The sequence below is a fragment of the Acanthaster planci genome, linkage group LG07 (genome assembly GCF_054643075.1).
Source record: "Acanthaster planci isolate LZ-2023a linkage group LG07, COTS_SCS, whole genome shotgun sequence".
In the NCBI taxonomy this organism is placed as follows: Eukaryota; Metazoa; Echinodermata; class Asteroidea; order Valvatida; family Acanthasteridae; genus Acanthaster; species Acanthaster planci.
Genome location: NC_141783.1, coordinates 12,814,343 through 12,841,307, shown reverse-complemented (window position 1 = coordinate 12,841,307; position 26,965 = coordinate 12,814,343). Strand labels below are relative to the sequence as shown.

Sequence of the window (26,965 nt, the reverse complement as noted above, 5' to 3'; positions counted from 1 at the left end):
GGCTGGAGATGGAGGCTAACTCTTTACAGCCTTGTATTAGTAGTGGTTTGCTTTTTTTTCTCTTTCCTGCTTTTCAATCCTGCATGACGCAGAGTAACATTTTTAAGTCTGATCAAGGATAACTCATGAACTTCCTGTTGGTATTTTTTTTGTGTAGGGTCACTCAATCCTATAGGCATCTGCAACCTCCAGTCACAATTCTCCGTAGGAAGTGGGTCCCTGCAAACTTACACATGCCCGACTAAGCAGACTAAGAATCCTTACGAAATTCTGATGTGACAGTTGGCTCATGCAGAACAATGTATATAAGACCACACAATGCACAGAGACCCCACTGCTACCAACAGTCAACAAGGAAGTGTTTCACTGTGATCAATGTAGATAACGTGTAGTGTACAATGACCCATTGAATCATCTGAGTTGAGCAAGCAGCACCAGTGTGCAAACAAAGACTTGCTTACATACAGGTCAACCCACTGTGCATGAATACTGACTGCATGTGCTTTGAACAGTTTGGACACGATTTGCCGACCACGATTTGCCGACTGAAGAAAATACAAAATAACATTTCTGCAGAAAAAGTGGACACTAAAATGTAGATTAGATTTTTTTTGGATTGGTTTTCCAATCATATACAATTCATAGCCGGCTGTATTAGATAGGGTTTTCCATGGCACAAAACGCTTCACAGAGTTCATCCCTTGAGCATACACCGATTGCATAACCCCCTATTGTACAATGAAGGTTTAAGTTCCATCCAGAGGTGAAGTGAAAGAGAAAGGGGTGTGGTCGGCTACATTTACCAGTAGATAATACAATAGTGAAAGTGGGAGCTGTTCGCAGTCGGTACAGTCAACCTGGCTTTCCCACTCCGAGGAGGAAATGGACTCTTCCAGTAAGCTACCACCCTGTTTTGCTACATATTTGTATCCTTTTGTTATACTCTTTATGTACATGTACATGTATGTCCCGTTCACACACAGACTTTTATGTAACAGATGTCAATCTACATAGCCCTTTAAGGGCCTTAGTTTAGGTTCTGGTCTTAGACACAGCCTAGTTTGAAACCATTGGTGCCTGGAATTTCACTGTGGAGAGTGCGGGTCTTGCGCCCGTAGATTTGGAGAGGGTATGTACCAAGCATGTACATCATCCATATGTGATGTTTTTAATTTGCCTCAAGCTTTCTCAACTTCGCCCTGTTTTGGGTAATTTATGTACCAGTCATTGGACCCTTTCTGTTTGCAGAGGGGATAACATCTATAATCATTCACAATGCTTGAGAGATTCCCCGTTGTGTTTGTCGGCCCACCACTGCTCTCTCACTCAACACTGTATTGTTATGTTGGGTTTCACAGCAAATAGTACATGCAAGTAAGTTTGAATGTATGAATAGAAATAAACAAAAAATGTGCACCAATGCTCACAATGTTGATACATGAAGTTGAGTGTGTGTATGTGTGTGGTGCGTTCAATTAAATGTCCATCTGCCCCTGCGGATGGGTGTTGTAGCCAGATATCCATGACGTTGTCTTCATGTTTCAAGAACAACAAAGCGGTAACTAATGTTGCACAAATCTGACGATTGACTGCCATCGGTCAGCATTACTAAGAGTCCAGCTTTGTACACGACTATGTTTGTGGCAAGTGGACATTTTAAAAAAGCCAGTATTTCCTCCCAAAACAGTATCCCAACTTGGTCAGGAATAATACCTTTCATACGCACTGACTGAATGCACTTGGAACAGTCTACAGTTGGCATAACTATGATTTACATTTCATGGAGTACCCTAAATTTGTGCATACAAATATTCGTGTATCCAACTTGAAACTCTTGAATGAAATTATGCACCAACGTTAATTTACAGTCGATGACTGATCCTTACTTTAAACATTTCTTTTTGCAGCTATGTGTGAATGAAAAGATTTTCTTGAGAGAATTCAGGAAAAATGTCTGCAGAGCGTAATGTTTTATTTTATAGACTAAATACAAGAATTAACTGGTTGAAATTGTCTAGAATATGGACGAATGATCACTGTTCAGTCACGATCGGTGTAGGATGTCCGAGACAGGTAGTGATGACGATTTCGGTCAACTTTCACTAACTATTGAGGGGTTATCAAAAATGAGGAGCTTGGAAAAGCACTGCGCACCTTGTATTTTGAGATGTCCATTGCCGACAACGGGCGCGGATTCGGCTGCACTGTATTTTGTGACTTTGATGTAGAAATATACCTTAAGAGAGAAGTTTTGTCATAATTTCCAGATCAACTACTCATATTAATGCCACATGACTTATTTGCAAGAACAAAAATTAATGCCTCACTGTAACTTGAAATGAAATTGACAAAAATTAAAAACTAAAGGTGAACGAAAAAGACAGTGATAGAAAATCGAGCTATGGCGAATAAGTGTTTTATTTCCCTCAAATTGCATTGCACCAAAGTAATTGACAGAGAAAAAATTATTCCTCATTCAAGCCACATTTTGGCAAATTTTTCAGAAATAGGGCAATTACCGATACCCAGTAAAATGACATTTGCAACGTACGTGCATGAATTTTGGGGACTTAAGTTTTACTACAACTTATCCCGCTCTTTTGCAGACGCCATTGTCCCTGCTGCTTCGGTGACATTCGATGTTCTTCATATTATTTGATGTAGGATTTTCGTCAAACTTTCAACTCCTGAGAAAATTAATTTATTTAAGAGCAATTTTGGTCAAAGTACTCAGTGCGTGAATTATGGTGACTCATGGATACATCATTTTACATGTATTATCTTGCAGCTTACTTTGTTTTCTGAACCTGATGGTGGGAGGCAGAGACTTTGAGGATCTCTTGAATCTCCTTCTCTTCAGCTTCAGCAGTCCCCAAGTCTTCTTGACTGAGCGACGTGACCAGCATGCTGTGGTGCCAGACGCTGCCCCTGCGACGTGTCAGCCCACGCCCGAGGCTACTTTTAACTGCTGCGCCTGACATTACTTTCAGGCAAAAATTATTTACAAAAATATGGATGGTAATACTTATACGCATCTCGAAACGAATTTTTTTAATATGGATAACAGCAGTGGCTCTTGCCCCACTTACATAGATAAGTGTCACTAGAGGGGCTGAAGTGCGACCTCCCCCAACTCCCCCCCCCCCGCTAGGAGTAGTGATGGACAGGATTACCTACATGCACTCACACTTCCTACAGTGACGGAGTACCAGCCATCAGAAAGAACGTATCCAGAAAAGTTTAAGTTAAGGAGGGAAATACCGATTCATTTTAGAAAAACACTCAGGCCTTACAATTTTTCAGACTAGTCCAAAAACTAAGGCAGGGTTTATGCACGGGGTATCAGGTGGCGTCCACAGGGGCCTAGGCCTATATCATGATATGAAACTCTTTCTTTCCGACTGCTCAGGCAACAAATGTAATGATTGAATCAAGACAAGACGTGTGTCTGCAGCATGGTAGGGGCCTACTATAACGAAAACTAACACACAGCTGAATTGAATTCACATTCACTTTTAAATACAAATTCTTACTTTCTTCAAGTAGGCCTAATGTCCTTCCGCCATGTTCATGAAGCCTTTGGGCCTTGGCCTATGTTCCGGAAAGAACAAGTTCACGTATATGTAATACGTAGGCCGAGCGCAACAACGGACTCGTTAAAAACTGTCACTGCCAGCAAACAACGACAAAACATACATGTACAAAAGGACGTCGGGAAATTGGGGAGTAGACTTTTTCAAGTTCTTTCTGTATTTTGGTCTAGGCCTATTCCTTTTTTATCTCATTATCACGACCAAGCATGCCAAGGACTGCGTGTGATGACCCCAAATGATAAATGTCAGAAAGCTGGTGTTTTATTACCTACAATCAGGATACTCACAGCCACAATCAGCTCAATGTGCACTTTTTTATTAAATGGATCGCATAATTTCATAATACACTATTTATACAAGTTTAACGCCAGAATCAACAGGCAAGAGTTCGAGTCACTGTTCAGTTAGGTTGTGGGCAGCTGGCTCTCACGACTTTCCCTTCTATCCAGCGCACCGTGTATACTGGATACCAGGCAAAAGTGACAAACTAATGGTTCAAGTTAATCCTTGTTCGAACTCCCAGCTGTGATCAAGACGTCAGTGATTTACAGATGGACAGTTATCACTTTTTATTTTATTTGTTTGTTCTTTTCCCCCCCGCTCGCTTGACATTAAGCCACCAGTGTGAGTGGCCATCTTAAGGTGCCGTCTCATTTGCATTACAATTTACATATATCATGTGTGTAGCTAGCTGCCAGCTGATCTTGGCAAGTAAGTTGAAGACCCTGTAAAGTTTACTGTGCGATCACGAACACACCCACACGTAAAGAAGCCAGAAATCTGTCGACCGAGCTTATTTTATTTATTTTGCAGAGAGAATAATGAGAGCTGTGGAATTGGGGATTTCAAGAAATATGGCACTAAACCTCTTGCTTGGCACTATTAGCCGTGAGTATATTTCGTAGAACAGAAGTTTTGCAGATTTTTTTAATCAAAACTTTTCCCAGTCAGAGAAAACATCCTTCGTTTTAGGGTGCATGGTCTGCTTTGGATGAGAATTTTCTCAAAAAGTTAAACAGTCACCTAACCAAAAATGGAAAGGAAATTGAACATGTTGAAAGATGACATGCTGATCATCATTCCTCTGAGGAGCCAGAACACTCGCTCATAATGGTGTCCATGGAGGTAAGTACCTCCATATTGGTGGCAATGGAAATTTATTAACTGGGGTGCATGTGGCTGGTGAGTCAGAAACATCCGGTTCATAAGTGACTTCATCACAAAGGAAGACGCGCCACAATTTACACGCTCCCATTGGATGATCACCGATGGTTGTGTGTTAACTTCCGGTTCCGTGGTTCCAGTAAACGACGATCAATATATGTAACTCTATGTGCAGTTCACGTGCAGTGGGTGTGGTTTAAACTGAGGTGATGTCACACTTACAAACCGGATAGAGGTTATGATCTCTATGGTCAGAAAATGACCCAAACAGTGCTCCCTCTTTACTTTGAATTAATCTATTTCGGTTAAAAGGAGGAATGCGAAGGTCTTGGAACCAGCAACAGGTGAAGCTTCCGCAAGGTGTGGAGTACTTCTCTGTTCTCAAGACTCGCAATACATGTTCACCATTTACAAAATGCGACAGAATGCAGGAATTTACAGAATGCGACAGAAACGTCTTGACTCTTTAGAACTGTGACAACAAAATAACCCTGTTATGAAACAAATTACACAAAATGCTTTATTACGTGTCACAATAAATGACGATTCAGCACTACTCATAAAGCGTACAATTTTTGCCAAGTTGATCCCCAAATAATTTTAACAAAAAAGGGCCCTCTGCTCACTTGCAGCTTTAAAATGGTAAATGTGCTGTTGACAGTATTAAATTAAGAAGACAGATATTCTCAAAGGAAAAAACACCAAATATCATATATCCTTGTTAAGATGACAACACCTAAAATATACGCACATGTAGGTTTCAAATGCTAAACTCCAAATCCAGCACAAAATACATGCAGATCCTAGTCCGGGTTGCAAATAATGGGCACAGGTAGAAAGGTTTGCATAGCTAAGGCATCATCAGTCGACCACAAGGCGCATTTGCCAGCATCCAACTCAATGACAACAGCCCAGTGTAGAAATAAATACATGTAACACCATACAAAACCCCCCGAAAGATAAAAAATTCTTTTATCGTCTCAATGGGTAAACAACAAAAGTCCCCGGAGGAAAAACACCCCAAATTTGCCTGTAAAACAAAATGTGATCTATATGGCTGCCATCCCAAATCACAGATATACGCGGCTATTGGATAATTTTCCAGGAGGCTGCTGAACAACAGAATGTGGTGCAACATGGTAGGGTTGTCTTTGATGGCGGAATTACAGTGCCATGCAAATTAACAGCTTTGCAAAGCATTGTGAAATGACGAGTAAATCAGTCCAATTTATGCATCAGAACGGTAGATGTATTGTTCAAAAAGCAAACAGTAGTTCAATACCTATGTACAGCTGAACCACCATAAACAGAGAACCGTTGATATAATATACAGTGTCCTGCTTAAAACAAGGAAAACTTAAGGACATGGTTTTTGTATTGTCTTACATTCCCGATAAAACAACGGTCTTGTTATAACAAGGTTCTTGTACTGGTTATTGGAAAGTCCAAAGGATCTTGTCCATATGAGGTTCAACTATATTAACATTTAAAAATAAACACATGCACAAAAACATTTTAATTCTCAAAGCCAACGTCATCAAACGGACACCGACACATACACGGAAACGGAAAAAAAACAATTATCATTCAAGGCACAATAAAAATGCTCACTGAACTTTAGAAAAATAATTTACTTAAAATAGGCAGCATTCCAAAGAAAGATTCAAAGTCAAGTTTTTTTGTTTCAATTTTAAATCTTGAACATTCCTGACCATCACAATATGTTTCTTATGTTCACTATTTTCCTATGGTGGGAAAATATTTCCCATTGTTTTTTCTCTTCCTCTGGAATGCTTATGAGTAAATTCAGGACTTCCTGCATTCTCAAAACAGGGAATATGGAGGAAAGTTGCTATTAAAAAGCTTAAAGGGTGATGAAGTGAAGGGTCTGGTTGACAAGTTTTTCAGAAGATGGGCTGAAAGTAGATGCTGAAATAGATCTTCATGGGCGAAACATCTGAAAAGTAGATTTTCAATGCTGACTTTAAAAGTAATAAGCTTGAACAATAGGAATTAAACTTCTCGAAGGCAAGTACTAACAGGTAGATCACCACTTGGCACTGGAAACTAAATTTCTTTTCAGATTAATGTTCTGTATAGTCTCTGTGGTTGAAATTCATTTCATCCAAGTTCAACTTTCTGGAGGAGTTTTTTTGCCTGAACTAAAGTCCGACACTCCAGATGTCTTTTCAGGCGATTTCTTGAAAGAAAGTTCCAAGACAACTGATCCACTTCTTCTAAGTATCACTTTTTCTGAGATGGATTGAAGTATTTTATTCCTTTTTTTTTTCATAGAAGTGTTCGTATTTTGTACAAAATATTAGCTGAAAGTATTTTTATAATGTCAATGATTTCACTCAATGCGTTCTGGGGTGCAATTTCAATTTTTTAAGGCGCTGTTCCCAACGTTTCCTTAAATGATGAAGATGTGTATCGGTGCCTTGGGTCTCATGAGTGCTGATTTTATTACTGGGAATCTTGAGTTTTCCTCCTGAGTTGGTAGTTTGCGTGTCTGTCTTCAAGGCTGGAGAAGTTTCACCAGACTCCCTGTTGGTAGTTTGCGTGTCTGTCTTCAAACCTGGTGCAGTTTCACTAGACTCCCTGTCTTGGAGATTCTCTGTTGTTTTGACGGACATCTCCTGCCGGGTCTTGTATTTCACTTCGTGCTCATTCACTTCCTCCTCTTTGTCTGCCTGCCTTTTGGCTTCGTCGCCATCTCTCTTCTCAACCGTCTCTTGCTTCTGGCCAGTGTCATCCTTCCTCTCTTGATGATGACCCTCCTCTTCGGCCTTCTTCGTTTCCTCTTTGACATCTTCAGCTGGGTGCTTGGGCTGTTCCTCTGGCACCTTCAACACTGGGGCATCATGCTTTTCTCTCACAAGGACCTCTTCCCCGGCAGGTACTTTGGAATCTCCCTTTTCTCCTGTCTCCTTTTCCACCTGGCCACCTTTCTTCTCTACCTGTTCCTCTTTGGACAGCTGTTCATCTTTCTCCAGCCGCACATGCTCTTCTCTGGATCCCTTCCTCTCACTGTTTTCCTCTATCGGGTTATTGGCATGCGCCATGGGAGCGTTTTCTCCGTTGCTGATGCCCACATGTTCACTCTTGTCAACATCTCCATCCAACTGTTTTTTGTCTAGTTCCCCGATGTTGCCATTGTTGTTTTGTTCCACGACTTCAGCTCTTGTGTCTGGTACTCCGTCTGCTCCGGCGGGTCCCGGAGACTCCCCTTGCAGAAGCTGTCGCTGCTGGGCCACAGCCCCCCGCAAGTTCACCGGTTGCAACTGCTCCCCAGGCATTTTCGGTTGCAAGGGTTGTTGCTGACCAGCTACGTTGAGCTGCTGGTTTTGCATGTTGAGCTGTTGCTGCTGCACCGGCAAATTGCCGCCCACCTGTTGCTGGAGGGGGACTTGCCCCTGCTGCTGAATCTGCTGCTGTTGCAGATTGGGGAGCTGCTGCTGGTTTTGTAGAATCTGTTGCTGCTGTGGCTGCGGCGGTTGCTGCACTAAATCAAGATTTTGTTGCTGCAGCTGAGGATTCAGTGGAGCTTCCCGTCGAACGATGTGAGCATCGTTGTTCACAAGTTGGTCTCCTGTGTCAATGGGTTGTACAACAGCTTGAGGTGCTAAACCACCTTGGGGTGCTAAACCACCTTGGGGTGCTAAACCACCTTGGGGTGCTAAACCAACTTGGGGTGCCAAACCACCTTGGGGTGCTAAACCACCTTGCAGAGCACCACCTGGCTGAATATCTGGTTGTCCAACTACAGGCTGTTGGAGTGCAGCTTGCCCTGCCAAGCCCTGCTGAATCACCGGTTGTCCGGCTCCGCCTGGCTGAACCATCGGTTGTCCTGCTGCGGGTTGCTGCATCCCGGGCCGAGGTGCAATGCCTTGCTGCAATCCTGGCTGCATGTCCTGCTGCTGAATGACTGGAACCTGTGGGACCATCTGGATGCAAAGGGGAGCAGTAGCAGAGTTTCAGTTTAAGGTCTTTAAGGGGAAAAGGCGGGATAACAACAAACCAATCTTTCTTGAGTGACTACTGTTGCAAGCAAAAAGAATGACAGAATCCAAAGCGATAGGCTCAAGGACTGAGTCTGATCGAATGCTTGAAAATTTGAATATTCTACATTCAATTGATAAAATACTCTCATAGTCAGTTGTACAGAAAATCTTTAGTCAATCAAGCCTCTAGAGTACCCACATTTGTTGCTGACAGACGAATAACTTAGGACTAAATGGTAACTGGATGCAGAACTGATCAGGCTTTAACAAGGCACTTTGGTGACACAAACAATGTTTTTAATGTATTGCACCTGTTAATATTCCAATCTCAAAATACATATTGGAAGGTTTGACAACACATTGAATACTAAGCCAGGCCAAGTAGGCTCTGCAAAGTCTGCTGACCTGGGTACTTTGATCAGTGAAAGGAGGATTCTTGAGAACTAGGCCCAAATACATATGTGACCTGTCACGACAAAATGGGCGTAAAGTCACATCCGCTCTTAGCTATGTTGAGGGTTCAACGTCATATTGAAGTGGAGGTCAATCTGGGGGGGGGGTTGAAATATTTGGAAAGAGTAACCCATTTTCTGTGTAATTCCAAATGTTTTGCAGGATGACATATTTAAAAATGTCATTTTCTCAGCAATTTTGATCACAGCGTTATTCGTGCCCAGTTGACAATGTTGAAATAATGTCAGAAATAAAGATGCAAAGCTGCCAGAATGTCACATGATCACCATGTACTTCTAGCTCTTTTTCTGCTGAATTAAAAACACCAATATCACAATTTTTGAAAATTCCAACTTTCAGCTCATTTTGTGGTGACAGGTCACATATTGCTTGAAATGACATTTCTCCGCTTACAATTGAAATTCTGTGCTGGCAGCACTTGCACTGAAATATTTCACTTTGGAAGTTTGCAGGCATAGAATCCAAAGAGATCTATGTATGCATGTGTGTCAACCCTACTTCCTTGTTAACCCATGGAGTGTGCCAAATGTTAACATTGACTTTTGCCAGTAAAAAGGTGATCTTCTGAGGGAGCCTATTTTAACTAAAATAAGGAAATGGGGTCTTTAACTGAAGTCAAAAAGGTCTCACAAAATCAACCTGGTAGACTGACACAATGGTATGACACCCTATGACCTCCTCATCCATGAAACAGTGGACAGTAAAAACTACTAACATAGATGTGCGGTTACACATAGAATTAAGCAGTGTTTCCACAACAATGGGGTAAAGTTTGCATACTCGGTTCCAAGACTGTGTAAAGAAAGGAGTCCTAGCCATGTGTGTTGTGACAGTTGGAGGTGACACCGTTCAGAGGTTCAAGGGATGTTGTGGGAAATAGTTGCTGTCCTTTCAGGTACCCACCTGTTGCTGCACTGCAGGCTGTTGCTGCACTACAGGCTGCTGCACCACAGGCTGCTGCACCACTACAGGTTGCTGCTGCACCACTACAGGTTGCTGCTGCACCACTACAGGCTGCTGCTGCACTATAGGTTGTTGCTGTACAACAGGCTGCTGGACAACTGGTTGTTGCTGCACTACAGGCTGCTGTTGTTGCTGCATGCCTACTTGAAGGGCGGGCGCGTTGACGTCCACCTGCCCTCCAATCGGACCGTCGCCTAACTGCACGCCCATCAGTTCATCGATGGCACCCCCAACTGGCATGCCCCCGCCTATGTCAGGGGGATCCTGGTGTTGGATTTTCAGCTCCTCGATGACCTCCGCTTGCGCTTCGATGATCTTTTCTTGCTGCTGTTGTCTCTCCTGCAACAAGTTGGAACAAAAGTGTTGGATTTCTGCATATCTGAACAAATCTTGCTATTAAATCATTTTTAAGTTTTTGTCTAAGCAGGTGGCATAAAGTACAAAGCTGGATAGTTCCAACTTGAGAAATTAAACTGAAAAATCGCAGGCATCCGTTCTTGTGATTTACCTCCAGCATTTCAAGTTTCTTCTTCTGCTCCTCTTGTTGCTGCTGCTGTTCAGCAAATTTATCCTCAACAATCTTGTCCAAATTCTCCTGCAAATTGCAAACGACAACAAGACACTCCACACTGAAATGAGCAATGACAGAATGAGGCTTTGCCCTTTGCCTGATTACGATAGTTCTCTGTTGGCACTGCTTTGAGAGAAAGAACCAATGCAAACCTGAACATCCCCCCACCCAGATAATGGCCCAATATATCACAATATATAATTTCACAGGTGCAGCATTATTTTCAGTCAAAAGACAGACATTTTAAACGACATGATAATACAACCACAGTCCCCTACAAACCCAGACTTCACGATGCTAGACTTTACAAATGCTGAAGCATATTCGGCTTTTCACGCCATAGCCTTGCTTTTTCAAAAATCTAAGACAATGTCAAAGAGCGATATTTGCTAAAATGCCCAGCCTTGGCCACTTGAGGGCTCTACACATGCTCAACCCCAATGGATTAGTTCGATCCTCTGTGTGTGTACAAACTCACTGGGAATCACTCAAATGTGGCAACAAGTGTCGCTGTCACACGATGCTCCACACAGAATTCACCAAAGCATGTTTAAACATTCTCCGTATGTAGTTGATCGACTACCTATGTAGTTGATCAAGTGTCAAGAAATCATGCATGCAGTATTTTGAAGACATGAGCCGTAAGCTCACCTCCTTGGCTTTCAGCTGCTGTTCCTTCTTCTCTAGCTCCTTCCGTTTCTCCTCATTCTCCTCATCTTTGTCATCTTTGACTTCTTTCTTCCCACCTGATATAAGACGGAAAGACATAAGACCATGTTTTTCAACCACTCTAACATTCCATGGTGAATTCTTATCAGTATCTACATAAACATACAAATTCATACAACACAATAAATTACCATACAAACCAGCCAGAGACTGGTCTCAGTAACAGACTGGTTCTGAAGAGATCTTTCCACATAATGGCCCATCCGTGTAATAATATCTTAACTCTGTTCATCTTTTCACTTCTTTCAAAAACGTTCTCCTGTGTTAATTTTCCTCTCTTAGTAGCTCTCCTGTGTTTCAAACTCATGCCTTTTCACCCTTCAATTCTTGCTCTCACAAATCCATCTATTAACTGTTGCATCTATCTTTTCGGAATGCCCCACATTTACTGAATGGGCATCACAGCAATGCTCCATGGCCACACTCTCCATGGAACATCAAGGTGAAAAAAAAAATCAATCATCTATGAAATCGCAAGGGAATCTGCTAGTGCCCTCTGTGAGGACTGCCTGATCTGCATGAAACTGCTGCACTTTCACACGGGCGTGTGCACTATCAATGGCCATATTGTTGAAATTTCTGGTGGGAGTTCTTTCTTGAATACTGCACTAAGATTATGCAGCTTACCGTCAACGTCATCCTTGTTACGAGCCGGTTCCTTCTTTTCCCCTTCGGGACCGTCGGCCTTGCCCTCTTCCTTCTTGTCCTCTTTGCTATCCTTGTCTGGTTTTTCCTGAAGCTGGTCTCTCTTGTCCACAATCCCCACATCATCCTTTTTGTCTCCCGCATTCTGCAAAATGTGGAGTCGCTTACAAATACTTCACTTTTTGAAAACAAAGTCAACACATCGAAGTTAGAGTGCTTCATACTCCAGGCTTTTATACTAAACTCAACAAAGCGTAAATCTAACCCCAAAGATTACTGTGGACTGTCGTTGGTTGAAGTTCAAACGCAAAGACTGGCTCCATGTTGTTTTCTTAATAATCTAACTCAAAATTAATTGGAAAGAAAAAAAAAGATGGCCAGTCAGGGTTCCATCGAGGATTTCCAAAGCAGCCTGTCCTTCCGACAACGCAGCTCAAAGTGCCTGTCCTTTGCGACCCACAAATCACATGCACACAATGTGATGGAATAGAAGTGTGGTTCCCAGACCCGCAAACAGCAATAAAGTAGCCTGTTTGACAGGTAGGGTATCTGTCTAATATGTCGATATCCGCAGTGCTGTGTACAAACACGTAAGGTTAGTTGCATGATCATAATTTGCATGTGGTATATGTGTATATGTACCCGTACAGTGTCTGTTTAAAGTGCACTCATGCAAGCAATTCGGAGCGGAGCATGGCTGGCTGGCTGGCTGGCCAGTTGGTTTATGAGGTACTTTTGTGCTTTGATTCTAAACAAAAACACAATTTAGTCGCTTCAAGTGCATAAAAATTTGTCCTCCAAGATCCACCTGCTATTTTCATCGTCCATTTTGCAAAATTCTACCTGAGCCCCTGAGCCATTATCTGGATCTGACTAAATCCTACTGTTTGAAAGTTACAAGTGACTTCTGTGACCTACCTCTTTGGAATCTGGGGCCTGTGGTTGGGGCGGCTCTTGTCGTTTGTCAACCATGTCTTGCATGTCTGCAAATCAGGAATGACACAATAAACATGCAATGGCGGCTGCCAAGGCTCAGTGTTTTCCCTGAAACAGGGAGCTTGACATACAGTCGAACCTCGTTAATAATAGCACTGTTGATACAAGATTCTGCTTACAGCAAGGAAATCCTTTGTTTTTCTTTATTCATTTCTGATAATACAAGGTTCCTGTTATATCAAGGTAATTTGCGAAGTCCAAAGGATGTCTTATTAACAAAATTTGACTGTATATTCTTGTTAACAGCTGTGCTAAACCAGAACCTTTGAAACAAGAAAAAATATGACAGAATTACTAGTACACAATTAGTACACAAAAAACAGTTAAAAATGCATGATTTTGCACATGTACAAGACAAACACTGCAGAGGCCAAATCCTTTTCAAATTTTGAGGGGAAGAAAAAAATCCCCCAGATTGTTGTTCTCACCATCTTGGCTTGTGAATTATAAACTGGTTTACAGCATAGTGCATTGGCAACTGGTAACAAAAGTAACTGTTGAAAATGTGACCAGCTCCTCCCATCAACTGAGGAAGAGTGATGCTGTTGGAGCTCAACAGGAGGTGTCTGTGGCTAGAGTAAAGAGTGTTTGGCATCAAGACTGCTTAACCCCTTCGCACTGGGAACTGTCGACAGCTGTGGCTTTATGTGAGGATTAGTGCATACCACACATACATTCTATTCACCATGCAGCTGCGGTTTCAATGGGCCTGCTGCTGGACAGAGCTTTGCATACTGGGTATACCGCAGCCCAGCAGTTGCGGTCAAAAGAATCCTGACGTTAAGGGGTTCATCAGCTAAACACAAAAATGACGCTGTGAGAGTGGCAAACTCTGTGCTTCTGGAGGGCAAACCCCATCCTCACAACACAGTCTCACAGGGCTTTCCTTTACCTTTCTTCTCTTCTTGCTTGGCATCGCCTCCTCCCTCGTCAGGCTTCTCCTTCACCTCCCCCTCCTTCTTGTCCGCTGCAACTGGATTGGCTACTTTGTCTCCTTCTTTGATGACATCACCACCTGAGATGGTTTTGAAACTCAAAATGTGATCTGTTCTCATAGAGCTTAAACAAGTGTCTACACAACAATTTCCGGACTGCGGTTTTCCTAAGCACACCAGTACTCAAATGCCAGTGAAGGAAATTCTTCTTTGTTCCAGCTCAACAGAACATCTCTGGAGAGGAAAAAAGCTGATCTATGAATAAATGCTTATGTAGCATGCAGAATTTTCTTGAAATTACTCTGTGAAGTAATAATTTTTCTTGATGGTCAAATGTTTGAAGAGAAAAATGATGAAAACTGCACTTCAAACAGCCATCAAAAGTACATTGAACAGTTCTACCAAAACACGACTCCACTAACTCTTTGTGAGACAAAAGGTATTGCTCAAAGGGGCATGCATAGCAATTTCAATGCATAACAAGATTATATTTTTATTCACATATCCCTAGTCCAAGTAGACTCGCCATGGCAAACACTTGCATCACTTCACATGACTTCTTATAGATTTTTAGGATTAACTTTATTTCCTTCTTGTTTAGTTGTAATTCTACCTTGAAATCGTATGCTATGTTTAGTCCTACCCATTTAACAATGGGTAAATCACTCATCACAAAAGATTACATTTGCCTGAAATTTAAGGCATACAGGAAAAAAATTTGTCACTCATGTATGGTGTATTATCGAACTTTATAACAAAGCCCGAAATCAAGCTACTGCATTTTTTTTCCAACCTCAATGTGACTCAATCTTACCCGCGTCTCCTTTCTCATTCACATCAGGATTCACTGGCACTTTGTCTGGTACCACGGGCACCTTGTCAGGCACATGGCCGACTGCATGCGCCGGCACCTCCAGCTCAGGAGTCGTCGTCGTGCTAAGGTTGTCATAGGTACTGCACACCAACAGCAGCACCCCGAGTACTAAAATGACCTATTGTTTGATTAACAAGACGAGTGGGGAGAGAATCAGGGAAATGGACACTGAAATCACAGGTTTCTTTATGTCATCAACAGATTTTCAGTGGCAAATAAGCTTGCCGTAATGTGCATATCTTAAAATTCACGTAGTGGGTATGGTTACAGCAGCTATAATGAGACTTCCATATTTGATAGTTATGGCATTGTACATTACGCATTGCCAATTTACGTGTTTATAAGATTTGGAGTTCCACAAATGCTGTCTAGGTGCTGCAGTGCCATAGTAATACACAAACTGCTTGTCATTCATACAGGTTTGAGCCCTGCATCAGTCTTAATTGAGCACTTTTTTGCTGTTCTATCTTTTGTTTAATTTGTCCATCAAATCCTGTATTTACTTTCAATAGATTTTTTTGGATTTTCTACTTTATTTTAGATTCATTTAAAAATCTTGTTAAAGGAAATAAAGTCAAAGATTCATTTATTACAGACTGGTCTCATTCCTGAACCTAATGCTATGAACTGGTGCACTAGAAGCAGACAGCAGCCAGCCTGTGTCCAATGCTATGAATTGGTGCACTAGAAGCAGACAGCAGCCAGCCTCAAGAACCAAACTACAGTCAGCGTGAAATTTAAGCCTTATTATTGTTTCTTCATACTTCCAATACATCACAAATTGACAGGACATTGCCACCTAGAGGAAACTGATTCTAATTCTAGGTATAGAAGAAAACAACACCTGCAGTGTGCATTTTTGGGTGGAAAAAAAAAGAAAAAAAGAGAGAGATGTTATTTTATGAGCCAGGTAGGCTAGCCTGAGTATGGTGCACAGTGTTCCCACCTTGGCGGTAGTCTTGTTGGGTACGCCCGTGGTACGTAGATAGATTATTGCTGGGATGATGAAGCCAATTAAAGATCCCATGGTTGCACCGGTCAACCCCAGAATCGTCTCAACTGGAGACAGAGGGAAGCAAATGCATTAAATGCTATCCAATCCATTCCAGAGATAGCACGTTTTGTTTTTTTTTAAAAAGCAACAACATCTCTTTTGTGGGGGCAGACCCGTGTTTGAGTATGAGATTCCAGTTGAAAACATGCATTAATGTTGAAATATGTGATTGTGTTGACTACAAAATGTAACTAGAATTTAAAGACCTTTTAAGTTTGTCCTTTTGCCTCTGAGAAAGATTCTGCTTGGATCGAAACGTCAGGCCCTCTGTTTGGAATATTTGTTGGACAAAGACAATGATTTCACTGTATCTGAACTGTTTCTCACTCTCACCATTAGGTATTGTTATTCCAACCACGAGAGTTGCAGCCACAATCATCAGAGTAATGAGATTAAACTTGGTGGGAGGTATGAAGTCCCCGCCCCCATGGGGGTTCTCAAGACTGTGGGCCTAGAATGTGAGAATTCCACACAAATGATTGGTCATTTTAGTAAAACTCAGTTAGTCCCTATAGCAAAATGCTCTCAATTCCTGACATTTTTTGGCTTTCATTTCTTTAACCTGCAACACTTCTCACGTCTTAAAGTGTTTCAAGAACGAGGCAACTTCTGTGACCTTTTCCAAATGGGTCATTCCATGAGGTTGGGGCACAGTTTGTGACGGTGTCCATGTTACATGGGTAATTTTTACTGTCTGTCATGACCTGTAGAGTAGGTCATTTACTTTGTAAAAATAACACACACCTCTGTATTCGGCCTTGCAAGATGTATAACAATTTGGAATCCACATGCAGCGAATTAGCTGTTTATTTTTACAGAACTCACGTAACAATTGACACCGTCACAAATTGTGCCCCAACCTCATGGAATGACCCAAGTGCAAATATCATATCAAAATTTATCCATTAGCTGGTATCTTTGTTTTTAGCTCTGTGACAAAACAGTGTGACTTGCTTGTAGAATGATTTTAACTGTTAACAGACTCGAGGTTAAGCATGCTGACAATCTGTAGTTCACTGCAGATACCATAATTGTACGAGTATTGGGCTCAGCTTTAACCTGAATTCACAGAGATTTCCATGATGTGGCTTACATGTATGCTCTGTGAAGCCTGTACATGTATTCCAAAAATAACAGTATCTCAGTTCTCACTTCTTCTGTTCAACATTTAAACGGCTATAACCTATTCTGATGGATTACCACAAGACACAAGCACAAAAGGAATTGGACCTAAACTTACTGAATGGCAGAAAAGTGTATAAATACTGGCCCTGCAGGGAAAAATGCAGAGGGGGAAACTCAGTGCCACTGACACCGTAAAACCTATCCTCAAGATCTCCGACACGAGCGAGGGATGAAAGTTGAGTAGAATGTCGCCTTTAACGCCGTCTTGGTAGTAACACACATACCCAAAGAAGCCAACCTACAAATCCAAGCAGATTTATCAATATCAGTGAAAATAATTTTTTGTCCCATATGAAATGATTACTTCTTGCTTTTCTTCTCAGCTCTCAACAGAAGTTTTTTCTCCTCCATTGTCGTCTCTGTGTCTCTCTACGTTTCCCGAGAATTCTGCAGTCAGCACATTTTGACAAAAAGATCCTATATTTCATTACTACCCGAAACCTTTCCCAATCCTTCAAAATCCTCCTGGCACCAAGTGCAAGATTCTGAAGGACTGACGCCGCGAGGGAAAACTAAAGTGCCTGACTGTGTAGGATGCACTGGGTCAGCATCTTGGGACAGACCTTGTGTGGGTCTAGATTACACTTACAATTATCCCAACGGCTCTAGGATATCATTCACACTGCCTCAGTGTAATGACAGGAATTGCTGGAGGATTTTGAAGGATTGGGGCAGCAGTCACCCTTCAAGGAATCAATTCAAGAAATCACAGAGAACTTTGGAGGATAAGGCTTTATCCAATTTTTACATGGAGGCAGTTGGAGGATTCTGCTTGACCATTAACGTGGATAACCAAAACTAGTGGATACGGCTTAGACTTCAGTCAGGGCTTGAACATGTAGTTGAGTCATTCCATGAGGTTGGATACAATTTGTGACGGTGTCCTTGTTACATGGGTAACTTTTACCACCTGTCATGACCTGTAGAGTAGGTCATTTACACTGTAAAAATAACACACACCTCTGTATTCAGCCTAGCAAGATGTATAACAATTTGGAATCCACATGCAGGGAATTAGCTGTTTATTTTTACAGAACCCATGTAACAATTGACACTGTCACAAATTGTGCCCCAACCTCATGGAATGACCCAGTTTCGAACACTGCTTCAAAATGGCTGGAACCAGCAACACCAAAGTCTAAGCCAAATCGGGTCGTTTTGAAAATGCTCTCAGGTTGCATCATGGTAAATGGACCCAGTGAATTAGGGATGCAGAAAAAAAAAGTTGAAATTGAAATTGTCAGTCATTAAGCCAAAGTTGCATTCTTCACTGATTACTCAGGGAAAGAGGTCTGCAATAACAGTTGCTGGATGACTCGTAAGATGGAGTCTACCAGCCCCTTTCACTCACCAGGATGTAGATGCTGGCGACCATGTTGACTGACTTGGACACCACAGCTTCCATCTGTTTCACTGTTTTCTCTTGTAAGGAATCGTAGACTACGAACAGGGTCCTGAAAAGGTGGGGAGACAAAGAAAAAATATGGGTTACACTCGCTGCACTTACGTATATGTTCGTATCAGCACCCATGTACATGTAACTAGAGTTTCAAGGACAGATGAAAAATCAAACTGTATCAGGGCGGGGGGGCAAATTTTTTCTTGGGATAAAATATTTGGAAATTTCTTTATGCAATATTTCATGGCTAATTTTTTCTTGGGATAAATATTTGGAAATTTCTTTATGCAACATTGCTTAATTTGTTGGCTTTTATACATTTTGGGAAGGAAGGGACATGATTTTGACTTCCAAAGTTACCTTTGTCTTACTTTATTCAAACCAGAAATTTTGCCATCTCTGTTGGAGGGGGGTAACGGTTACTTTTCATGGGCTGACTTACGTCTGACAGCAGAGAGACATTGAGAAGATGGAGAGTCCTTTCAGTAACCCTGGCAACCGCCAAAGATCCATCGTCTCCATCCACTTGAGAGACAGTAGACTGGGTAAGCTATCCCAAAGGATCTGGATGAGAACATAGAAAGTAACAACACATTCATGTACGAAAACTGCAAGCAATTCATGTGCCAGAAAAAAATCCAACTTTCCACCCCATGGAACAAGAGTATTCCGTCTCATTCTTCCACATTATTCACATATTTAGGCCGAACTGAGATGTTTAAGTAGCAGCCTGAAAAATTCAAAGCAAAATGGACCCCTTCTTCACGCCAATTATTATCGGTGAATCATTGTGCAACCACATCATTTGTGGATGAAATAATGAATTTGGCCAAAGCATATTTTGGTTTAAAAATAATAAATCAATAACCATCCAGAATCAAACAATTCATTCATCCTCTAAACTCCAGTACAGGAGGTTTAACACCCAAAATAAACAAACCGATGTTGACTCGCTGACATCTGGAGGCCAAGATAACGCAGATCAATATTAATTTCAAGCTGGTTTATAGACCTATTGATAAATTAAATCTCAATATTGGTTCCTTTACATTTGGCTCAAATTCCTCCTGAATGCTTTGAATGTAATTTTTTTGGGGGGAGGGGACAAATTACATTAAAAATATGCTTTGTAATTTTGTAACTCCATGCTTGGAGCTGAACTTGGATTGAACCCCCCCCCTTGAATATGGTGAAGTTTAACTCTGTGCTGTAAACCAATTGTCCTTCCTCCATGTGAAAATAAAAGAACATAAAAAGTAACAGCAGCTGGACCATAAGTTCCTTCATCTATCAAATTGTTGCAAAGTTTGATGTTGAATTTTGGTACATTTAAAGGTAGGAAAAGTTAATCTAGCAACTAGAATGGTAAATTGACATGCACAGCAATTTGGTTACTGAATCAAACGCCACACACAAAAGCACTCTCTACAAAGCAAAAATGACCCATGAATGGACAGCATTTTAAACAATCAATGGCAAAGCGAACACCTGTTTTGTCAAAATGATATGCATGAGTGGTTTCTGTATAGGGATGCCATCCTTACTGACTATGCATACACATTATTGAAAAGTAATGATTGTGACTTCTTTATTTCGTCCTGTGACATTGATTCCGGCGTAAAACTTAAGGCTCATTCTGTTACATTCTGTGACTTTTGATTCAGTAACCAAGTTGCTGTGCAAGTCAATTTCTTCTTTGTTATAAAGACAATCACTTGCTTTTGGGCATGTGATTAGTAAGGGGTATTGCAGCATACCTGTGTACAAAAATTGTTTATTTCTATGCAGTGGATTTTTATGTGTGGCCCTTGACAGAAGTGGCAAGTTTCTTTTGCTGTCCAGTGTGTATTAAAACAACTGCAACAAACTTAAAGTCACTTTGGAATACCAGCATATTTAACCTGTGGACAACTGACATCACTAATTAAAATACTTGAACTTTCTACTCAACAGAATACTACGATAAACTGGGAATAATATATCATATTACTGGATAAGTACAGGATAGTAAATATATATATATTTCCGAGGGTAACGATACAAAAATCATACTATACATTTTCCACAAACTTTAAAACTATTAAGAACTCACAACAAATGAACTTACATTGCACTTATAGTTGGGGACAGTAAAATAATTTTTTTTCAATTGAAACTTACTCCAAAGCAATTCGAAGAAGAAAAACGACCTGTCAGTTCTGTTATCATTACATCTTGGTTAGTTTTTTGACAATGTTGTGGCCATGGAGAGGCATGATTACATTCCCAAACAAAATATTCAGATGTCTGGAAAGAGTATAGATGGGCCATTAGGGGTACTGTAATAACAATTTTCATTTTAAAGTTGAAGTATTTGTCTCAATACATGGGCATTCAATCAAGTAGTTATTTCCAAATTAAAAATTAAAATTAAGATCGATGACAAACCTAAACACATTTTAATTTGTCATCATTTTTAATGAGGGAGATCCATTTTTAAATGGTAAATGTTCTGTCCATGATTACAGAGTATGTTAATCAAAAATTCAGATATATAGTATCCACAACAGTTTGTGTTTTATCTATTTTCATTCATGGCCTAGTGCGATAAACATATTCACAAAGAGACAAAACATTGCAGCATTTTGAGTTTATTTATTGAAGGTGGCCCTGTCATCTCTAGGAGGATTTTCAACGGGCTACCATGAACCTGGGTAATGCTAGGGTGTGTGGCTTAATGTCAATCACAACCGCCTAGTAAGATGAGGAAAGTCTTCAGATTTCACAGTGGGGGGGGGAATACTCCAGATATGAATTCTAGGCAAAACTCCCCAATTCACGAAGGGACTGAAAAAAACTCAACCAACACGTCCGCCAGGACTGGATTCGAACCCCTGTCACAGAGGTGGAAGTTCAGGGAAGTAACAACATGTCAACCTGACTCCCCTTTTACTGCAAATTTAGTCTATGTGTATTCCTTGAAGGGCACCTAGGGCTACCTCCTGAAAGAACTAACACTACTTACGTCAGCAGCAAAGAGAAGGTAGAAGCATATGGACATAAAGCTGAGGCTTCCAAGACTCTCTATGTTGCGCTTCATTCCAAGAGGTAGAACAATAAACATGGCCACTAAGACTAGTAAACAACATCTCAATTGCCAGGAGTTCTGAAAAAGACAAATAAGCACAACATGTGTTTGACGCTCCAACCAGAACACGAAAGGCAAGGACGCAAAGACAACAAAACAAAACTCTGCAAATTTGAACACTCATCTCTGCCGAGTAGTTTGTACTTCAATCATCCTCCAATCTCCCAACTGTCGGAAGGTTCAGAACTGTCACTTGATGAAGGCCGGTTCATACTTCAGCCGAACATGAGAGCGAAGTGAAAATGATGTCAAGAAAGATCCGTAGCGAACTTTCGCTCAATTTGAAATGTGTTCAACTTTGCAAATTTGCAGCGTGAATGTTTGATCAGATGACACAAATTGGCATTTGTATGAACCGGCCTTTATACAAATGCAATACGGTTGGAGGGTGGACAGCAAATGTTCGCTCCCTGATGTATTGGAACTTTACAAACTCATTCCTGAGTAGATACTGGGGACACTAGTTTGTTAATTTCCAATGCTTTCTCATGCCATCAGGAGCTACATGTAACATTGACTACCAAATAAGCCGTGTTATACACCTGTGCCTATATGAAAAACACTTTGTCGCCATTGCAACTTCAGGCATCATTTAACATACTGATCTACATGAACGTGTGCCGTAATCCTTTCAATCACGCGGCGATGCATGCATATTTCATCCAAGTGACAGTTCCATGAGACCTTCATAATGGATGGGCGAGGCACTTGTAAATTTGACTTGTGTGTGGATCCTTCTGTGTCTGGTAACCAGTAAATACAGCAACCGACCCTTGATGGTGAATGGGCCAGTGAGAATTCTGCGGGGGATCATGAATATGTATGAGGTATGGTAATATCATCTAGTACTCACACAGCAGTTGGTAAGTTCAATGCCCATAAGTAACTATCTCCTTGAACCTACGTATGTCCAAATTCTATCCCTTCCCCATCCCAACTTACCTTACCCAGCCCCACCCTACCAACCAACATCTCTCTCCTCTTCAAGACTCCTCTTCCATACCACCTCAGCAGTTACATGTACATGGTATGGTATAGTTTTCAAGTAACACAGAACTAACTAGAATATATACATGAAGTAAAGCAAAAAATGAGATGAGGGATCCAGGTAAAAAGCATATGGTTGCACAAGACCTGGAACCCGGAATGATAACTTCAATAAATAAGATAAAATGTTTACACAGTAGTCTGAGTTACATCAAATAAATAAACGAGTTGATTGAACAGAATTTCGAAGCAAATTTGTAATATCTGTAAAAGCACATGTAAATGTATATGTTTTAAACCCAAAAATTTCAAGGAAGGAAACAGACTTAAGTCATAAAAAGAAAAAATAAAGGAGCAAAAAGTGACCAAGGAATTATACATGTAAATCATGATGTTTTTCATCAACAATACGTGAGACGCTATTCAAATGGTTCTAGGCACTAAAGAAACAGAGGCCAAGGTCGACATTTGATTTGCCATCACTGTCACACGTACCACATCCTCCAAAATACATGTACCTCCAAGCCATTGGGTTATGGAGGACAAGATCGGGGAGGGGGGGAACTCACCTGTAAACCGAGCCACCTGGCCACAATGGAAGGGGCTAGATCCCCGATGATAACAAAGAAGGCTATACAGGTGCACATCAACAGCCCAATAATGCTAAAATGCAACAACAATAAAGACATCTTGTGTTGAAAGTGACTCCTTGCTACCAAACACACCTCAAAAGAAACCCCCCTCTCCCACTTGTCATACAAGTGTGATGAACATCTTTGGACCCTTACACTCTTGAGCAGGTACAAGCACCTTAGATCTGAAAAGAATACCAACCTAACCGTCTGAGACATTTCAAACGCCACGTGGAGGTTAGGAAAGGGTTTTTCTCTCCCAGATTTGAGGAATTTTTTCTTTAACTAGCTGTTGAACGCTTTGCTACAAAGAAGGCGCCGTTAGTTTCCGACGAGGAAATAGATTTCAAATGATTCAGGAGAATTGGTGACAATTTGTATCCCAGAAGCCGGTATAGCACAATTTACTTCACAGACGGAAAATTTATTCACAAAATAAAAAAAAGAGAGTTTGAACACTTACGACAGTTCCACCAGCATCTTGCCCGCTACTCCAAGTGCATGATGTGCTGAGAAATAAAACGGCAAATGCCACTCAAATAAATTTTTACATTTTATTTCTCAAATTGATTATTGGAGATGAGATGCCAACAACTGCTTTCTTTCACTGATCATACAGAAAAAAGGAGCACTGATCTATGGACTGACAAACTCATAACCACAACTGACAAATGCTGACAAATGTATGAGGCATAGATGTGTCTATGTTCACACCAAGTTTCAATCAAATTCATCACGGTCAGCTTAAACATGAAAAAGGCACTAAAATCTAAACCCAAACCCGGCAGTGAGACAGTATGAGTAACCTGACCCCCTCAATATCAAAAAGCAAATCACCTTCTACTGATGTGTCACAACAACCTGTCTTACCTAAAAACTCATACGAGTGCCTTCTGCTGACCTTGGATGCACGAAGAAGCAAGTAGCACGAGGTTTTTGTCATAAACCCTCCACACAACAACAAAGCAATGCCGAGAACTACGCCACACTGAAATAAAGACACAAACTGGAACTGTATCAAACAAAACTTGAATGTGGATATGACCATAATACCGAACAATTTTAACTGATCCAAGATACATATACCACAATCTGGTGCCAAGTTTTGCTGGTCATTAATTTCTTCTTTTATTTTAACTACCAATTGTTCTTCAGATAGAAACTAGCATCAATTGTGTTACTACTTCACAAAAGAACAAATACCTCATTACGTTTGTTGCCCCAAGTCTAGAGTTAAACTACAAAATTTTGAGATTTTTTTTTTTAATTTACCTCTCGGAAGCACCATGGCATTGCTAGTATGCTGACCCCAATGATGCTATTGCCAAGGTTAATGACAGCATTCCAAGGCACTTGATTGGCCATCTCTTTCTTGTCACCGGTATCCGTGAGCTGGTTGTTGCCAGCTATAATGTTACTGTGAGGACTGTATGGATCCCGTGAGGTTTCATCGGAGGCAATGGTGGACTTAGAAGTTAGGACTGCTCTGTTGTGAATGGGTAACCAGGGTTGGGAAGGTGACGACTTGAAGAAGATGATGCATGTGATGATGATGATGATGCAACTGGTCTAGGAAAAGATGATCAGACACAGGATTTTAACACAAAGCAAGAAACTTACATTCTTGGATTATTTTCAGCAGAAGTGCCCTATCAAGCCATCACGAATTTGCCAGTTGCAACCAAACACGGCAAATTCTACCTTACAAGTACATAGCACATATACGGTACTTTGCATTTAGTTAAAAACAACTCCATTCATCACGGGCATAGGTCTTTATGCAAAAGGTTCAAGGTGATGGCTGGATAGGAAGCTCAGATTTGAAAACAAATGAAATTCTAGATTAAGTAATCTGTACATCAAAACACAGAGGTGAGGCAACTGGATTCAAACTCCCATAACGTTACAACCTCTCAAATAGAACGCTACAAACGAAGGCACCCACCGGGTGCATTCTAACATCCAGAGCCCTAATTTTGCCATTCACTGAGCCAACCAGACTTTACAAAAGGGGGTCAAGATGGGAACCTGGTGACTACATACAAACACAGGAATCCGTTTCTACAAGTAGGCCTATAAATAAGGCCATTTTATATTGATTTTGTAGAATCACATCATCCCCTGCCTCATTTTCATGCAGTTTTCTTTTTTAGCGCATTTTTCTAAAAAAAAAAATACATGTATATAGTCAAGCATGCTTGAGACGAGATCGTGCTTAAGATGAGCATATTTCTTCAGTCCCGTTCAAAATGTAGTTAACACAATTTGATTGTTTTGACTATTAACACAGTTAATAGTCAAAACAATCAAATCCATCTGAGCCAGCAGCAGGAATTAACACTTCGGTCAACTCTTGCTTTGTAGGCTTTAATCCGGTATTAAAGTCTTCCTTTGTTCAGCTCTTGCTGCTTTCTGAGGGGTAATAAACTGATGCGCCTCACTGACTTCAAAGGCCACAGGTCAGACAAGCCTGTGTACCAGACTAGGACAGGCTGAATACTGGCCTGGTGTAATTCCGGACTGGGTAGGGTCAGGTCCTTTCCATACTAAATGGACATGCAGAGTCCAAGTTACTCAGACTAATTTTGTTTTTCAGTTTGGCCTATATGTTAGTAGGCCAAGCCAATCATCAATAAAGATATGAAAGCTTGAGGAACTTCAGTCCTAATGCTCATAATACTGGCATGATCTGGACATTTTCCCAATGTGCATGGCTGGAGTTATTCAAGCTGTGCTCAAACTAGCGTGAATGGCAGGCTTATGACCAGACTGAGAGACCGAATCCAATGCAGGGTGCATTCCACCAAATCGTTGGATTTCTGTGTGCGAGCTTATTAATATTTTGTGATCCCACACAGTGTTTACAATAAGACATGCCATAAGCAGGAGGATCATCCCTAGTTCTGTAAGCCTAAATCATGAATTTGGGACCGTAGTTTCAGTTTGGGCATTTCTTTCTTTCACAAAAAGCCCCAACGTAGACCTGTGGGCCTATTTTGGATAGAGGCGGGCAGCTACATTTAGAGCTGTGCGCATAGTTTTACTGCTATTTTGGGGGTATCTTCGGGGAAAGGCAAATAAAAAAGCAATTAGGTGGCTAACCCCGATAAAACCGAAATGAAAAGTGAAGTTCTGGCCATACAATTCTGTTGAATTTCCAGTGAAAAACCGGAGGCCAACCTCTTCCCGAGAGTCAACAAGCGGCGCTATTTCGGTCTGATTTTGCATTGTTTTCTATGGGCGCGTATTTGGTGTAGTGCAACCTGTAATGTCCATCCATGATGACATTGACATGATGACTGTGTTATGACTGTGCCTACGCGTACGGTCAGGTAGGAATAGTCAGACAGTCTAGTCATGACAGTCATCATGCAATTAAGTCATGACAGTTGGAACATGGAACTTAAGTGGAAGAACATATGAACATCACCAGATTTCAGAGGCAGCACTGACATTCAAACTTACTTATACTGGATGTACTCACCCAAAATTGTCTTGTTTACATGAGGTGAAAATGAGATAAATTGTTCCAAACGATCACTTCAACCACTACATACACGATACACGTCGACAAGGTCTTCTTTATTCAGGTCAAATTCAGTGTGACATGTACATGTACGTTAGCTAGTCTTC

At 41.1% G+C, this 26,965-nt stretch overlaps 2 protein-coding genes and 1 long non-coding RNA gene across 9 annotated transcripts in view; 1 reads left to right on the top strand and 2 right to left on the bottom strand.

The window, feature by feature from the left end:
* Positions 1 to 4,407, bottom strand: part of LOC110981893 (BAI1-associated protein 3-like) — a 35,479-nt gene extending 31,072 nt beyond the window's left edge. For both annotated transcript variants that reach the window (XM_022239902.2, XM_022239904.2), the window contains exons 1-2: positions 3,534 to 4,407; positions 2,794 to 2,983 (exon numbers count right to left, since the gene is read on the bottom strand). In XM_022239902.2, coding sequence (XP_022095594.2) covers positions 2,794 to 2,981 — 188 coding nt within the window. In that variant the 5' untranslated portion in view covers positions 2,982 to 2,983; positions 3,534 to 4,407. The remainder of the gene's footprint in view (positions 1 to 2,793; positions 2,984 to 3,533) is intronic.
* Positions 347 to 15,542, top strand: LOC110981894 (uncharacterized). Of its 4 annotated transcripts, XR_015425858.1 has the most exons (5): positions 961 to 1,129; positions 1,249 to 1,374; positions 2,789 to 3,018; positions 4,407 to 4,481; positions 14,916 to 15,542. It is a non-coding gene; the product is annotated as an uncharacterized LOC110981894 (long non-coding RNA). The 4 variants fall into 4 exon arrangements; XR_015425857.1 differs by lacking the exons at positions 961 to 1,129; positions 1,249 to 1,374 and adding an exon at positions 347 to 895; XR_015425855.1 differs by lacking the exon at positions 1,249 to 1,374.
* Positions 5,252 to 26,965, bottom strand: LOC110981892 (uncharacterized). Of its 3 annotated transcripts, XM_087138877.1 has the most exons (20): positions 26,817 to 26,965; positions 24,605 to 24,901; positions 24,203 to 24,320; positions 23,796 to 23,841; positions 23,270 to 23,363; positions 21,591 to 21,731; positions 19,029 to 19,150; positions 18,539 to 18,641; positions 17,243 to 17,425; positions 16,336 to 16,453; positions 15,895 to 16,007; positions 14,889 to 15,066; positions 14,032 to 14,154; positions 13,062 to 13,126; positions 12,126 to 12,288; positions 11,421 to 11,515; positions 10,707 to 10,793; positions 10,223 to 10,537; positions 10,139 to 10,186; positions 5,252 to 8,704 (listed from the first exon to the last, which is right to left on the bottom strand). In XM_087138877.1, exons 2-20 carry the CDS (start codon positions 24,695 to 24,697, stop codon positions 7,115 to 7,117), a joined length of 3,795 nt encoding a protein of 1,264 aa, XP_086995003.1. In that variant the 5' UTR covers positions 24,698 to 24,901; positions 26,817 to 26,965; the 3' UTR covers positions 5,252 to 7,114. The 3 variants fall into 3 exon arrangements, with proteins under 3 accessions (XP_086995003.1, XP_022095591.2, XP_086995002.1); XM_022239899.2 differs by having other exon boundaries at positions 10,139 to 10,537; XM_087138876.1 differs by having other exon boundaries at positions 10,139 to 10,537; positions 26,798 to 26,946.